The 15,138-nt window shown below is 49.2% G+C and overlaps 2 protein-coding genes across 2 annotated transcripts in view; one reads left to right on the plus strand and one right to left on the minus strand.

The window, feature by feature from the left end:
- LOC138498512 (zinc finger protein 615-like) overlaps positions 1 to 15,138 on the plus strand; it is a 1,154,252-nt gene that overhangs the window by 1,126,353 nt on the left and 12,761 nt on the right. The window lies entirely within an intron of this gene.
- Positions 9,864 to 11,276, minus strand: LOC138498409 (sarcoplasmic reticulum histidine-rich calcium-binding protein-like). The gene is made up of 2 exons (XM_069622172.1): positions 11,252 to 11,276; positions 9,864 to 11,164 (listed from the first exon to the last, which is right to left on the minus strand). Exons 1-2 carry the CDS (start codon positions 11,274 to 11,276, stop codon positions 9,864 to 9,866), a joined length of 1,326 nt encoding a protein of 441 aa, XP_069478273.1.

Consider the following 15,138-nt stretch of genomic DNA (forward strand, 5'->3'; position numbering starts at 1 on the left):
GGTATACCCTTTCATCGAGCCACGCCTCCAACGGGCGCCCTCTATCCGAGCTGATGTGCCGTTGTCTTCACCTTTTCGCTTGCGTGTACTTTCAGCTTGGTAGGGCTGCCCGCTGATTTGTGCAGCTGCTCTCACCTTCCAGTCTTCTGGTTGCCCGGTGCGTGACTCCGGGTCAGTACGTCCGCCCTCTTGCGTTGCTGCCTGTGCTCCGTCTCTTGTGTCTGATCCGTCTCAGTATTTGCGGCGTTCAGACAGGCTTCTCTGCTGCCTCGTTCCGTCCTCTGTGCGGAACCGTGCCACCAGCCACTGTCGGTCCGCTGTGTTGGGGCACCCAGCATTGTCTTGCGTCTTCGCCTTCACCAGTCACTCTTCCTTCTCACTGCCGGGACGCAGCAGCATCCACCATCTTGGTTGCACAGGGGTCCCACTGTCTCGCCCAGCAGCCGTCCTCAGATTTTCAGCTGTATTTCGCCCCAGGGTCAGGGAATCAGTCACGGTGCCCGCAGGTATGCGTATATCTGCTCAAGTCATCTCTTAGATAATGAGTTTTATAGGATCTTAAAAGGATCTCTGCAGGAGCTCTGGTCGAACGCAGCTTCACACCATGAGCTCAGGCCACGCCCCCCCTTCTGTATAGTTGAGACATACAGAACGACTTTATCAAGTAATTGCTCCTCTGGGAACTCTATCAAGTAAAGGTCTGACAATTTTAGACATTTTAACGGATGTACACAATGTAGGAAGCGTAGTGTATTTGCCCTGTTTAGAATCAGATCATCCTTAAATAGCATGATTTCTTTGGAGGAGCAGACGGTGGACAGTATGATCTTTAGTTCTTCACCTTAAGTCTTTGCCTTCTACCGTCTGTCCTGCCCACCTTTTGGGCCGGGCAAGTGTCTCGATTTCCATGAATACCTTTCTTAGGCTATTTCTTTTTTGATCTGATTGAAATCGCTGGGACAATGTTTCAGTCAACCTAGGGTACTTTAACAGAATAAAGGGGGAAGGTGGTTCATCTTCATCTTCTTACGTGGCCGATGAGAGGTGCCTCCTTTTTTTTTACCTTGTGTTGCCAAAGAGAGATCAAGCTCAATGATTTTCCTATTAGGAGTGCCCCTCCTGGGAGCAACCCCGTGGAATGGTGATAGCTCTTCCTCATCCACTAGGGTCGCTTCCTCTCCTGCAACTTCGATTTGCTCAACCTTACGGGAAATGAGTGTCGTTTCACAGGTGTCTACTTCCAGTGTGCTATTCTCACTTTCTGTAATGGTATATGTCGAAAGGTTAGTGATGTCGTCTTCAGCATTGGTATGCTCTATCGGCGCCTGATGTTGGGGTTGAAGGACCTCCCGTGTTCCGCCTGTTCGGGAGGACCTTTATCTGGACCTTTAGCTTGCATCAGCACACCACTTGTATTTGGAACAATGATGTTTCTAATTGCCCGTTTTTGGCTACCTGCACTTTTCATCTGTCCTCTTTTACAGGGCGGTTTTGCTGTTTTGTGTTGCTCAGAGTGCTTAGTCAAGGTTTTTTTTTTTAGAAGTGATATTTTAGTTTGGGTGAATGTCCCTTATTTGTCTGCGAGCCTAATTTAGAGAAGATGTCATATTTCTTCAAGGGTTTGCTTGAGCCCATAAACCTATTACCTTATTACTCACAGCCTTCACCAGTTCATTGTTAATAGAGACAGATAATGGAAGCACCAAGAGTATCCTTATGTGCGCAGTCCCCCTCCTGAGTCACTGGGCCTCATTAGGAGTGTTGCGGGAAGGGAACAACGGCGCCGGTAGTGCTACTGGCGCTGTTGTTACCTCACCGTAACATTCTGAGTTTGCTCACGGGGGCCGCTCTGCACGCCTGGTCAGACCAGACGTGCAGAGCGGTACCCGCGAGTAGTACCGGATCGTAGCAACGGCCACGTTATTAACGGGGCCGTTGTTACCATCCTCCCCATTCCCATTGAGCCCTATGGGGGCTCCAATGGGAATGGGGACGTACCGGGTCCTGGTCCCGTGAATGGGAATTACCGGGCCCGAGGTCAGATAGCCCTATAAATCCCCTTTCGCTGGACCCGGACCCGAGTTTGGGGGTAGCCATGCCCTTATTAAGGGCATGGCTACCTCCAAACTCGTAATGAGGCCCACTGTCTTAAGTACAGTGGCAGTTCAGCTTCTCCCCCTGTTTGTGTGTCCGTGGGCAATTGCCCATTCTCTTCTTGGGTGTTTTGGATCCTTGTTCCTTTAGTACTTGATTGCTCCGTTATGGGATCAGAGAGGCAACCAGTTACCACCTCTGCCTCCTTGGCCGCATCATGCAACTTTTCGAAATTGGTCTGTCTCTTTAATTCATCTTGGATAATCAGGTCTATGAATCTCTGTGATGTTTTCTGTGTTTTTAACTAAATTGGATTTTTCTGCAGTTAAAAAGCCTTCTAAAATCACCATCTTGGAATTGATCATCGCTAAAACGTTGATTGGTCCCTGATTTGATCGTTTAGGGACACGTGCAATTTCATATATGGCAGAAGTGTTAGAGTAAGAGTCGCTATTAAGTTAGTATCTACCTGCACCTTAGTCGATGCCTGGTCCTCCATTTGTGCCGCAGCCATCTCCATTAGAAGATCTTCATTGGTTAAGGGTTTTTCTTGCTAATGGAGTAGAGACAGAATCGTTGGATTTCGCAGATTTCCGCTTCTTTGCGCAAATCAAGCTCGCTGGTTGCTCTTGTTGTGGGCTCTTTTCATCATATGATCCTCTATCTCCATTACTCATGGCCCACCCGACATGAGAAGTTCCATTTATCTCCTTACTGGGGTCATTAGTAAAAGTATCCGAACCCCTTTCGGTAGGTCTTCCCGTTGACCTAGCAGTTGCCTCTCGTCTCTCAATCATGTCTTCTGAAGGACTCTATAGTATCATCAGGGTTCTGGTAAAATAACCTTTGTTTGGAGACCAAGGAAGCTGGAGCGAGGCTTGGGGATTCCAGATTGATTTCATGGGGGGTTGATTCAACCTTTTGGTAGACAGGTCATTGTGTGGTTTATCAAACCTATATATCGTGTGAGGTTTAGTATGGGGAGCTACGTGCACCCTCGTAAGGATTGAAAGGTTTTCTGCTACCAAACCTCTTCCCTCCACGTCTTCTCCTGCTCCATTCCCTACACCTTCAATGGGTGAGGGGTGGGGCTTCAACTGGACGTGCCCCTGCAACCTTTTCAGGGTTACAGAGACAATTGGCTCCTTGAGTTCCTCGAGGAGTCGAGCGGTGGGGCGAGTTGAGATTGTTTTCCAACTGCAGTATATTGTCGGCGGAGGTCGTAGAACAATTTCCAAAACTATAGGTAAATTAGGAATCGCTGCCTCCATTATGTTCAACGACCTTCCAGCCGACGCTGCTCCCTCAATTGTGCAGTCTGAGCCTATAAGCTCCTGATTTGTATCAGCCTCCCCGTTCCCTGAATGATGTAATATGTATATCCGCTCGCTCTGCTGATAGGATTTCCCTAATGCTTACTTCAGTTTTTGCCATAGTTGTAGCCAAGGCTTCTCTGCGCCCTCGGTTCAAGTAGCAATGATGAAGGTTCCAGATGGCGGCCGGAGGTAACAATTGAAACCCCTTCCTTCCTAACGGTAAATTATACCAGGTTGTTTAGTTTGAATTTAGAAAGTGTTCCCAACAACATTGAGTGTGACAAATAGTGTCACTATGTTAAAGTTTGAATTTGAAGGTATTCCCAACATCATTGAGTGTGCCCTATTAGCGTCACTGCGTTAAAGTTGAATTTAGAAAGTGTGTCCAAGAGCGTCACTGTTAAAAGTTTGAATTCAGAAACTTTTAGAAACACATCATTGAGTGTGCCCTAATAGCGTCACTGTATTGAATCTTGCATCTAGACTGTGTTACATTTTGAGCTTAGAAAGTGTGCCCGAGATCATTGTGTGCCCAAATTGTTTCACTGTGGTGAGCTTTACATCCAGATAGTGTGCCCAAATTGCTTCACTGTGTTTCAATTTGATTTTAGAAAGTGCACCCAGCATCATTGAGTGTGCCTTAATAGTGTCACCGTATTGAATCTTGCATCTAGATTGTGTTACAGTTTAAATTCAGAAAGTGCACCCAACAATACTGAGTGTACCCTAGTAACACCACTGTGTTGTACCCTAGTAACGTCACTGTGTTGAAACTTGCATTTAGGAAGTGTGCCCAACGACATTAGGTGTACCCTGATTGCACTAAAGTTTACTGTATTGAAATGAGCAGCTATTTATAGGAGTGAACGATATTGAGTGCACCCCATTAACTTCACTCTGCAGTGAATCCACTGTGTTGAACTTCACCTCTTCATATTACAAACAAGCCTTAACTCCGCCCTCACCACACCATGAGTCCATCCCACCCAGCTAGGTCCAGGGTAGGAGCCTCACTCTGGCGTGCCTCCCTCCCCCTTCCTTCCCCCTATCATCCCAAACCATCCGACCCCCCACCACGCTCTCTCTCCACCCCCTATCCAATCCCCAAGCCATAGGAGCCTGATGGCGCGCAAGCCATCCTAAGACCCCTGTTCCTCCCTTCCCAAAACCAACCCACCCCCCAGCACGCCCGCCCTCCCTGCCACACCAATAAACCGGCCACCCACCCTCCCAGACCCACCCCGTCCCGCAACAACCCCCTCCCCTGCCTCCCATTTCCTCGCGTCAACTCCCACTAACATCCACCACTGACCACATCCCTTCCCCTCCCTAAAAACTGCACGTCTCGCCCTGGCAAGAACAGTGGCCGCATCTCCATTACCCTCCGACAGCCCCTACCCTCTCACACCCACCGACTACAAAAAACACAGGAAAAAAGAAAACGGGCCTGGTCTCCATCAATCTCCCACTACTCCTCGCCCTTCCTGCCTCAACCCACCCCCTCAATCTGTCACCCTCCACCATCACCAACCTCCCCCCTCAACCCGCTTCAACCCCTCTCCCTTGACTTCTCGCCAACCACACCTAGAACCCCTAACCCCATGCGCTTCACCCTTGAATCCCCAGCCCCAAATTTGTCTGCCCAACCGACCACCCACACACACCCGTCCAACCCCATCCTTCACACACCCACCCCACCTTCCGCCCGCCTACTCTTCCCAACCACCCTCAACCGGTCTGCTTCTTTCACCTCCCAGACCCGCTCACTCCCCACCACCCCTCTCCTACAGCTGACCCGCCACCCTCCACAGCCACTCACCCACTCCAACACCACCCCTACAACATCCAAAACATCCCCCTGTTCCGAAGTAAAAGGCATCCTTTTTAATGCCCGCTCTGTAGCAAGAAACAGACACAGCAGCTTTGACCTCCTCGCCTCAGACAATCCCGACCTAGTATTTATCATGGAAACCTGGTTCGCCGACGACTTTGCCCCTATTGCCCATGAAGCCTTCCCCCTGGACTACTCCCTCATCCCACTCAACTGACCCTCTAGAGGAGGAGGAGTAGCAATCGTTTTCAAGTCACACTTCTCTGCCTCAATTACCGACAGTCAGACAATCAACCCTTCCTGTGAATCGCTTCTCGTCAAACTATCCCTCCCCGGACGTTCTCCTACAGTGTCCTTATCATCTACAGACCCCCTGGCTATGAAAGACATTTCTCAAGCAACTTCTGTGATTCGATAGCCATCATCCAAAAAACCATCCCAACCTCACTCTTCTAGGGGATTTCAATATCTGGATTGACATTACCACCAACCCCATGACCCACTCACTGGTCGACTGCCTAGATGCGCTTAACCTTTGTCTTCACATGAACGGCACAACTCACTCTAAAGGACACACCCTTGATGCCATCTTTAACTCCCACGACCAGATACATTTCTAAGCCCCCCTGTACCGATCATCTAGTCTGACCACTTCATTGTGCTTTTCACCATTCGATCGCCCGCCACATCCCCATACCTGAACAAGACCCCCCCCCAATCAACACAAATGCTGGAAATAACTAAAGATCATCCCTGACCTAGCCAAAGCCCTGCTTCAAACTCCTCCCTCAACCATCCACGTAATGAACCCTTAACCATCGACTCCTTTGACTCTTGGCTCAATATCTCACTAATCCCGCTCACCTGCACTTGCCAATCCTCTGCTCGCCGTGGCCCTTATCCCAGATGGTTTACACCAGAACTGAATGCAAAAGAACTGTATAAATCCCTCGAACGCAAATGGCGAAATGATAAAAATAACCTGAGTAGATCCACCCTGGCGCAGCACCATCGCCACTACAAAGCCGAAATCCGTAAAGCAAAAAATGTCCACTACAATTCTCGAATTCTCAAATGTAAAAACCCCAGCAAGGAACTCCACAAAATAATTTCTGAATTCACCAAACCAACCTGTACCTCCGCCCAATCCACCCCATCTCAGTCACTCTGTGAATCGCTCTCTCTCCACTTCTACACCACTGCTCTCGACAGAACAACTTCTCTTAACAACAAACTGGCCCTCCTGTCCCCGCCAAGTAATGCATCCGCCCTACCAGTCACCCCCCTGCCTGCCACAGCAACAACAACCCAACCCACCTTTTGACTTGTTCACACCAATATCGATAGACTAAGTTCTCAACCTTCTCTCTGCTCGGAAACCATGCGGCTCACCCCTTAACCTCTGCCCCGCCTCAATCCTCAAAGAAATATTGAGGCTCACAAACTTAAAAATGCTGTACCCCAGAAACTTTATTGGAACGGCGACAATGAAGTATGCTATAACCTCCTAAAGCAGACTCTATGCCAGGACCCACTCCTGAAGGTAGTCAACTTCTCAAAGGAATTTGTGTTATAGATGGACGCCTCCCTTACAGGGTTAGGAGCTGTCCTGTCCCAAATTTGCGATGGACTTGAACATCCCATACTATATACCAGTGGTAAGTTGTTCCCATGTGAAAAAGATGACTTGGTGGTGGAACTAGAGGCCCTAACAATCAAGTGGGCCATTATCCATGTTAGGTACTACCTATTGGGACGAAAGTTCACACTTGTTATAGCCCACTCACCCCTAGTTTGGATTAGCCAATGCAAAGAGTCCAACCCTCGGGTCATGCAATGATTTCTAGACCTACAACCGTATTGTTTCACAGTGGAACACTGGACGGGAAAAGACTAGGGGAAATATGTATTTTCTTTCCCATTTTCCCCTGTGAACAAATATGGCTACAGTTAGGCTCACAAAATGAAGTGGGAGCAAAATGGCACTCCAGCAATTTAAAAGGGAGGGAAAGACAAAGTTATCAGCAATTAGGTCAAACCAACAGGTAAGTATTCTGAGCAGTTGAACAAGAGAGACTACAGTGAGAAGTTCAGCTAGAAAAGGCTTAGGGCCAAAGTCAATAGATCAAAAGTCTTTTGCTCAAGATCACACAGTTCAGGGTAGTTTACGGTAAAGTTTGTGGCACAGATTCCGGACGAGGTTGGTTGGTAGAAAAGATAGTTCAAAGAGAAGAGAAGGACAAGCCCTCGGATTGGAGAAAGATTTCAAACACTTTCACCGAGGCTGAGCGAAGCCGCACAAACGGATTTGCACAGTACCTTAGAACGGAGAGGGGACTGTAGCTGAGGCAGACGTTCCTGGTAGTTCCTGCAGGCTCACGGTTCCTGAAGAACTGACGAACTGATCAGAAGTAGGAAGACTGGAGGGTCCTGCCCTACCCAGGGAAGAAACCAGCATCAGCGCCAAACAACGAATAAAAGGTGCGCTCCTTAAAACCCAAGCAGGGTCCGACCTTCCTGGCTATCCGGCCCACTGTAGCTCTGTACAGCGAATTCGACCACAGGAGGGGTCCTGGCTTGTAGTTGTGGTTGGTCCAACCAGCTCAAGGGAAGAAGTTTCCTGGAGGATCTTCTCTGTCATCAGATTTGGAGATTCGGACCTGCAGCAAGGCTTCAGCGGGCGGTTCAGTCGTGGTAGGGGTCCTCTTCTTCCAGTTCCTCGTTAGTTCTTTCGTTCCATTGGCGACTCTGCTCTTCCAGTCCCAGAGCACTGCTTTTTATGCAGTTTTCCCCCATTCATACATCCTGGCTTTCAATCACACAGCAGGGTGGCTGGCTTGGCAAGGCCAGTCCCCTTAGCCAATCAGACAAGAGTGCAACTTGGGTTACTGCAGCAACCCGTGGCAGGGGTCCGAAGATCCCTCTCTCACATCCTGCCTACCTAGACTATCAGGCGCCTTAAGGAGGGCTTCTGTGCAGAAGCCTGCGAAAAGACAGCGAACAAAGGAATCATCCCCGGTTTGGCGCGCAGAGAAAAACACGAGAAAGACTTTAACAAAAAGAAATGGCGAATAAACCCAGCCGGAACCAAAATAAAATGTATTTGGTCAAGCGGGTTTATGTTCGAGGCTAATATAGCCTAAAACATTACCACGTTATATAAGATAATTGCGGTAGGAAAGTTAGGGTAGATACCACTGCCACCAGCCAAGTCTTAATGTTAAGGGAGCGAAACAAAGCTCCAAGAGGTACAGACAAAAAGGGATAAGAGTTAACCCTTTCCAATACTCCATGTAGATGGAGGTGTACTGGGTCTGTGGTTTAAAGTGACTATATAAAGTTAATGGCAACTTTACCTGTTTCTGGGGGACAGTAGTCCACCCCATAAAAATTGAGTCAGTGGGAAGTCTCAAAGACAACAATGTGTCACTGCACTGAAGGTGCTGTGTAACACACACTAAAAGTGGTGCACATGAAGTAGGTGAGGCTCCAGTGCCCAAGATTACAAAAACAGTAGAAATACACATAGCAAAACACTTGTAAGAGTGGGAAAAAGGCTCACACACTTACCAGGTGAAAAAATAAATCCTAGAAATCCAGCAAATCTGCTGGGGGACTCTTTAGGTAAGGGAAATCAACCATTTATGTGAATTCTCCCTAACACCCGGTACAGATCCCAATGCAACCTGGAATTTTTGGGCTTTTCCCGAGTCCGTGTTACATATTCCAGTGGAGCCAGGACCCAGGCCTGGGGGGACCAACCAGATCTTGCTGCTTGCCGAGGAGGCAATATTGTTAAGGGGGAGGTGGTGGGAGGGGGGGGCTTCATTGTTGCTTTCGAACTTAAGTGGCTCATGGTAGCCCTCATGGGGGTTTCCTTAACCGTGATGTGTGTGAGGAGGCAGGTATGATATGGGTAGAAAATACTGCAGGTACACTGTACACAATAAGGAATATACATGTACACGATAAGGAATGTCTTAGCATTGCTTCAAGTGAACTATTATTTAATTTTGAAATGTGTGAAAACCCTCCCCACCATCCCCCCCCCCCCCCCAGACGGAGGACTGGTCTGACTCAGATCCCCAGATGCATTGCATTGTTCAGAGCATACTGGCCTGCATTGCCTCTACAAAAGCTGAGGCGCTCTGTCATCTCCCCCACCCTCTGTGTGATGACAGTCAGGGAGGCAGATCTTACAGGTAACTGTTGCCTGTCCTGGTCCTTTGCACTTGCTATCCTCCGTGAGGTGCCCTGAACACATACACGGATGGCCTGAAGGTGTTGGACCTGTGTGTCCGCATGGGTCTTCAAGCGCACCTGGTGCTGCTCATAGCGACGGCCTCCTCCATATGGCATCCTGAGATGCTTGGATTGAGGGCTATGGGGTGTGCTGGGGTGTATGCAGCTTGAGCCGTATGACCTGCCATTGCTGTCACTTGGCCACAGTGACATTGCAGCTGGGTGCCCCACTCAGGTGATGAGGGGGTATCGTGGGTGGGTGCGTGCACAGTGTCTTCTGTGTGACTGCCAGCCTCTGGCTCCCCTGTCATGACGGCAGTGGCTGGCTGTTGGTGTGGGTTTTGGGGGGCGGGTGTTGCAGGAGCCATACCTCAGCTGTGTCATGATCGCTGCTCTCTGGTGCTGTGTCTGCGCTGGCATGTGCGGATTGGCTGGGCCTTGCTGTCACAATTCTGCCCATTCCCTTCCCACCGAATGGCGGCACAGGGGTGGTGGCTGTTGGCATGGCCATGGGGTGTAGATGAGCATGCATCTTCTTCCTCCTCCTCCTCCTCCTCCTCCTCCTCCTGATTGGCGGCACAGGGGTGGTGGCTGTTGGCATGGCCATGGGGTGTAGATGAGCATGCATCTTCTTCTTCCTCCTCCTCCTCCTCCTCCTCCTCCTCCTCCTGAATGGCGGCACAGGGGTGGTGGCTGTTGGCATGGCCATGGGGTGTAGATGAGCATGCATCTTCTTCTTCCTCCTCCTCCTCCTCCTCCTCCTCCTCCTCCTCCTCCTGAATGGCGGCACAGGGGTGGTGGCTGTTGGCATGGCCATGGGGTGTAGATGAGCATGCATCTTCTTCCTCCTCCTCCTCCTCCTCCTCCTCCTCCTCCTCCTGAATGGCGGCACAGGGGTGGTGGCTGTTGGCATGGCCATGGGGTGTAGATGAGCATGCATCTTCTTCCTCCTCCTCCTCCTCCTCCTCCTCCTCCTGAATGGCGGCACAGGGGTGGTGGCTGTTGGCATGGCCATGGGGTGTAGATGAGCATGCATCTTCTTCTTCCTCCTCCTCCTCCTCCTCCTCCTCCTCCTCCTGAATGGCGGCACAGGGGTGGTGGCTGTTGGCATGGCCATGGGGTGTAGATGAGCATGCATCTTCTTCTTCCTCCTCCTCCTCCTCCTCCTCCTCCTCCTCCTCCTGATTGGCGGCACAGGGGTGGTGGCTGTTGGCATGGCCATGGGGTGTAGATGAGCATGCATCTTCTTCTTCCTCCTCCTCCTCCTCCTCCTCCTCCTCCTCCTGAATGGCGGCACAGGGGTGGTGGCTGTTGGCATGGCCATGGGGTGTAGATGAGCATGCATCTTCTTCCTCCTCCTCCTCCTCCTCCTCCTCCTCCTCCTCCTGAATGGCGGCACAGGGGTGGTGGCTGTTGGCATGGCCATGGGGTGTAGATGAGCATGCATCTTCTTCCTCCTCCTCCTCCTCCTCCTCCTCCTCCTCCTCCTGAATGGCGGCACAGGGGTGGTGGCTGTTGGCATGGCCATGGGGTGTAGATGAGCATGCATCTTCTTCTTCCTCCTCCTCCTCCTCCTCCTCCTCCTCCTCCTGAATGGCGGCACAGGGGTGGTGGCTGTTGGCATGGCCATGGGGTGTAGATGAGCATGCATCTTCTTCTTCCTCCTCCGTCGCCTGTGAACCTGTTGGGTGAACAATGACATGATTTTAGTCATTTTGCATACTTACACATGTGCTACATTGTTGGGGTTCGAGGGGAGGCATCCTACATGTGGTCTGAATGGTATGGTTCATTGCAGGCCAATGCATATGGCCACAGCAATGTGGTGCTAGTGTCTGCTGAGGCTGTACACCTCATTGGCATGTGCTCTTTGCCTCTGTGCTGCCAAGGTGGTCTGTATGTACGGGTGTCCTGGGGGGTTCCACTTTGGCACTTGTCCTTTCTCAGAGCACATGGGTGCTGCATATAATTGCAAGTGCTCCCATGCACATTCATACTGCTGTTCATTGGTACCACCACCAAGGGAGGCACGTGGTCTTGGCACAATTTGTGGTTGCTGTGCCACAACGGCATAGGGCAGCCTTGCGGACTCGTGCTGGTGTAGCTTGAGTGCCATATTGGCCAGTGTGTTGTGAGGGGAAGGGTTGGGGGGATGCATTCAAACTCATCAGATTTAACTTGGCTGCTGGCTCTAGGGGTTGACACTTCCTTGATCCTCTCCATGTGGAGGATGGAGCTGGCCTTTTCCCACGAGGGTCATGTCAAGGGGGTCCACCGTGCTGCCTCCGGTGTCTAATGATTACTACTTGTGTTTGGAAAGGGGGCTCCAGTCGCTGCCCTTTAGGTCATTCTTCCGCTTCCTGCAGTCCTCCGCGTCCTGTGGGACTGTGCCCTCAGCTGTGACATTGTTGCAGATGCCTAACCAGATGGCTGCATTCCATTGCACTGATGTTTTTAAGGTGCTGGGAGCATATAGCTCCTCGGCATGGGCCATCACCTTGTCAGCAAGGACCTGCAGCTCCACCTCACAAAGTGTTTGCTTTCTCAGCCTCTGACCAGGCACCTTCCCCTTGGACATGGTTTCTCTCTCTCCTGCAGGTCTAGATGGCTACAGGTAGCGGTGGATTTGGAGCAGGTCAAGTTTTTCAAAATGGCCGCAGCTGTGCTTCCCGTTCTGGCAGTAACGGTAATTCCACCAAATATGGGCAGAATTACTGCCATGGACTCTGTTTCGGCAGTAATTCCGCTGGACGGAATTACCGTTACTGCCAATGGTGAGTGGGCGCTCCCATCAAGTCTTAATGCAGCAGTGGTATGTTATGATGCATCGGACATACCTTGTTAACAGGGCATGGTACTGTGCTGTTCTATTATAATTTATGGTGATGTTCTGTGAGGGTATAGAGCAGTGCTGTGAGGCAGTATCTTGTAACGCTGTCAGTCGCTTACCTGTGCCCACACTGTAGTTATGTCTCCAAGACTCTCCTTGATCCAAGTTCTCCCTAAACTGTAGCAGGACACGCCAGTGCCCAGTAGAAGGCCGCCCACCAAGGAGGCCCTCTGCCCCAGGGCATTTGGACCCTGGTTGCCCTCATGCCAACTTGTGGCACGTGGGTACCAGCACTCTCCAGCCTGTTGTTGCCATCTTCACATGAGTTTTTGAGTTCTCGCGAGAAACAAAGAATTGCTTATTCCTGACACCTCAGGGCCATCCTATTCTCACATCGTGCCCCGCCTCTCAGCACTGGTGACCATGACTAGGTAAAGGGTGAGAGGCGTCCAAACGTGGTGATGAGTTTCAAGGTGTCAGCGAGAAAACGCATGCCAAACTGTGAGTACCTCGCACATAATAGCAATACCTGATAATGATTTCAGTGCCTTCTATTTGCATTGACCGCCTGATGTATTTAACTTTCCATTTGATACCAATACCTGGAAAAATAATTGTACTACGCAAAACTGTTGGCTTTTCTGTACTTCTCCCTATACGGTTGGTACAACAAGAATGTCACTCTGCCCTTTTATAGCATGCCCTACGTCATGTCTCGTGCAACGATCATCTTTGAATATTCAATAGTTGTTCAACTGAACCAAACTTTAAAGGTTTAGCACCTCATTAGTAAACAATGGATACCACTTTAGTTATTGATCAGCTCTCTCCTCTTAAGAAGATCTCATTGGTGTCCTCAAATGTGTCTATTGATTTACACTGAAGTCCATTATGGTGAACAGTTGGCACGATGATGCACAGATAGGTACCCGTGGTATTTGAAGGATATTGTTGACATTTTGTATTTTTACATTGTTTTGTTTTAAATAAAATATGTATTTTTGTGATAGAGGTGTGCTGACATATTAGGCATTATTTGATTAGCCTTAAGTGTGTGTGTGTTTTTGGGAAAGTTAGGGTTGATCTAGCTCATCCCAGAATGATGGATTAATGGAGGCTTTTGGGCCCGCTCTATTAAAGAATGGTCATTGAATCGTTTCAGTGAAAATGTAGGTGTCTTGACTTCGTGTTTTACAAGTGGTTGGACCTGTGGCGTCGAGGTACTTCATTATCTTTGTTCTGAGTTTACGTTTTCTAGTGCGTAACAATTAGCAGGGATGATTTAGACAAAATACTGAGGTAATGTGGGTTTTTAGGTTATAGGAAATATTTGTATTAGTTATCTTGTATATTTCTAACATAAACACAACAGTAATAGATTGTAAGTAATACACAGACAATTTGGGCTTAACAGAGCCAACGGAGAAGGTTTTGCATATGGGGTCCATATAATTTTCATAAGAATACATACATTTGAGGCACCTTTAATAAGATTTGATTATTGGTTTTTAGTTAACGTTAGTTCTCGCCACTTCTTATATACTATGATAGATTCTGCATATACACCGTCTCTTAGACTATATGCTTGCCAAAATGAGCCTGCGCAGACTCTCACCTCTTCCAACACTACCCTGCAGATGAATGTCAGAAAGGGAAGTGGACATGGATCATCTGGACTCGAGAGGAGTATGCCTCGTTCCTCACGCATACCCCATGCAGAGGAGGAGGGCGGTGGAAGGCAACAGCACAATACAACACCTTCAAGGCAGAGGAGAGAACCAAGAAGCAATCCATATCTAGGCTTCCCAGAGTCATTCCACCAACCAGTTGATTGGGCCTCCTGCAGGTTCAGCCCTACCATGGTGGGATGGTCAGTTGGGCAGACCTCCTGGGAAAGGGAAGCATTGAGGATGATAGCCAGGTACTAGAGTACAGAGAGATGGGCATGGCTGAAGGCAGCAGCAAGGTGTGGTTTAATAGATCAAGCACTGGCAGGCAAAGTCATTCACAGTATCACGGCAGGCTGGTGCGATATTAATGATGCAGGGAGAGAGAGTGCCTGGGCCAGGCACAGCCTTTACTCCTGCTAGAATTACATTGCCAACTTGTGGTAGTGTTCAGCTGTAGATTCCTGACAGCCCAGCTGAGAGCAGTTCACCAACTTGTGAAACAATGCAAGGATCTGGGAAAACCTGTGCATTACATTTGTGGTAGAGGAAGATGATAAAGATATGTCTCATGAATGGATCAATGCTCTTTGCTATGTTGGGAGGGGACTGGGTCAAGGGCGGGAATCTGGCTCATTCTGCTTCTTAGTAAAGAACCTGAATGATGTAGCTTTTAATTAGTTTTCACTAAGCGAGTTCAGAAGCACACATGTAGAGACTAGGATAGGGGTGTTGAGGTACGGCGGGGCATTCTACTTTTTATTGCAATCGCTTATTGTAGCAAAATAAATGGATAAACTTTCGGGGAGCACTGAAATTGGGTTCAAAGGGGACTCTAGATTGATATGCGCCACACAAGGATATGGTTAGACCAAGATTGTTAAATATTGTGGGCCTTGACATCCTAAAAAAGAGTAGTTGCTTCTGGAGGATGCTTAAACTCACACAGCCTAAGGTGGTGGCTGCACAGACGACGCACCTGAGAACAGATGATGGGGAGCTTGTCTTCTAAGGATTATCCACTGGGAACAAGGAGCACGCCAAAAAAAATGTGTTCATTGTGTCACCTAAAACTGGTGTTTGTCCCCCATACTGGACCGCTCAAAGGTTCTCGCATATATTGTTGTGATAGCTACCCACACAATATATGTAGGACTG

Source organism: Ambystoma mexicanum, chromosome 5q (genome assembly GCF_040938575.1).
Source record: "Ambystoma mexicanum isolate Mex_15411 chromosome 5q, UKY_AmexF1_1, whole genome shotgun sequence".
Lineage (NCBI taxonomy): Eukaryota > Metazoa > Chordata > Amphibia > Caudata > Ambystomatidae > Ambystoma > Ambystoma mexicanum.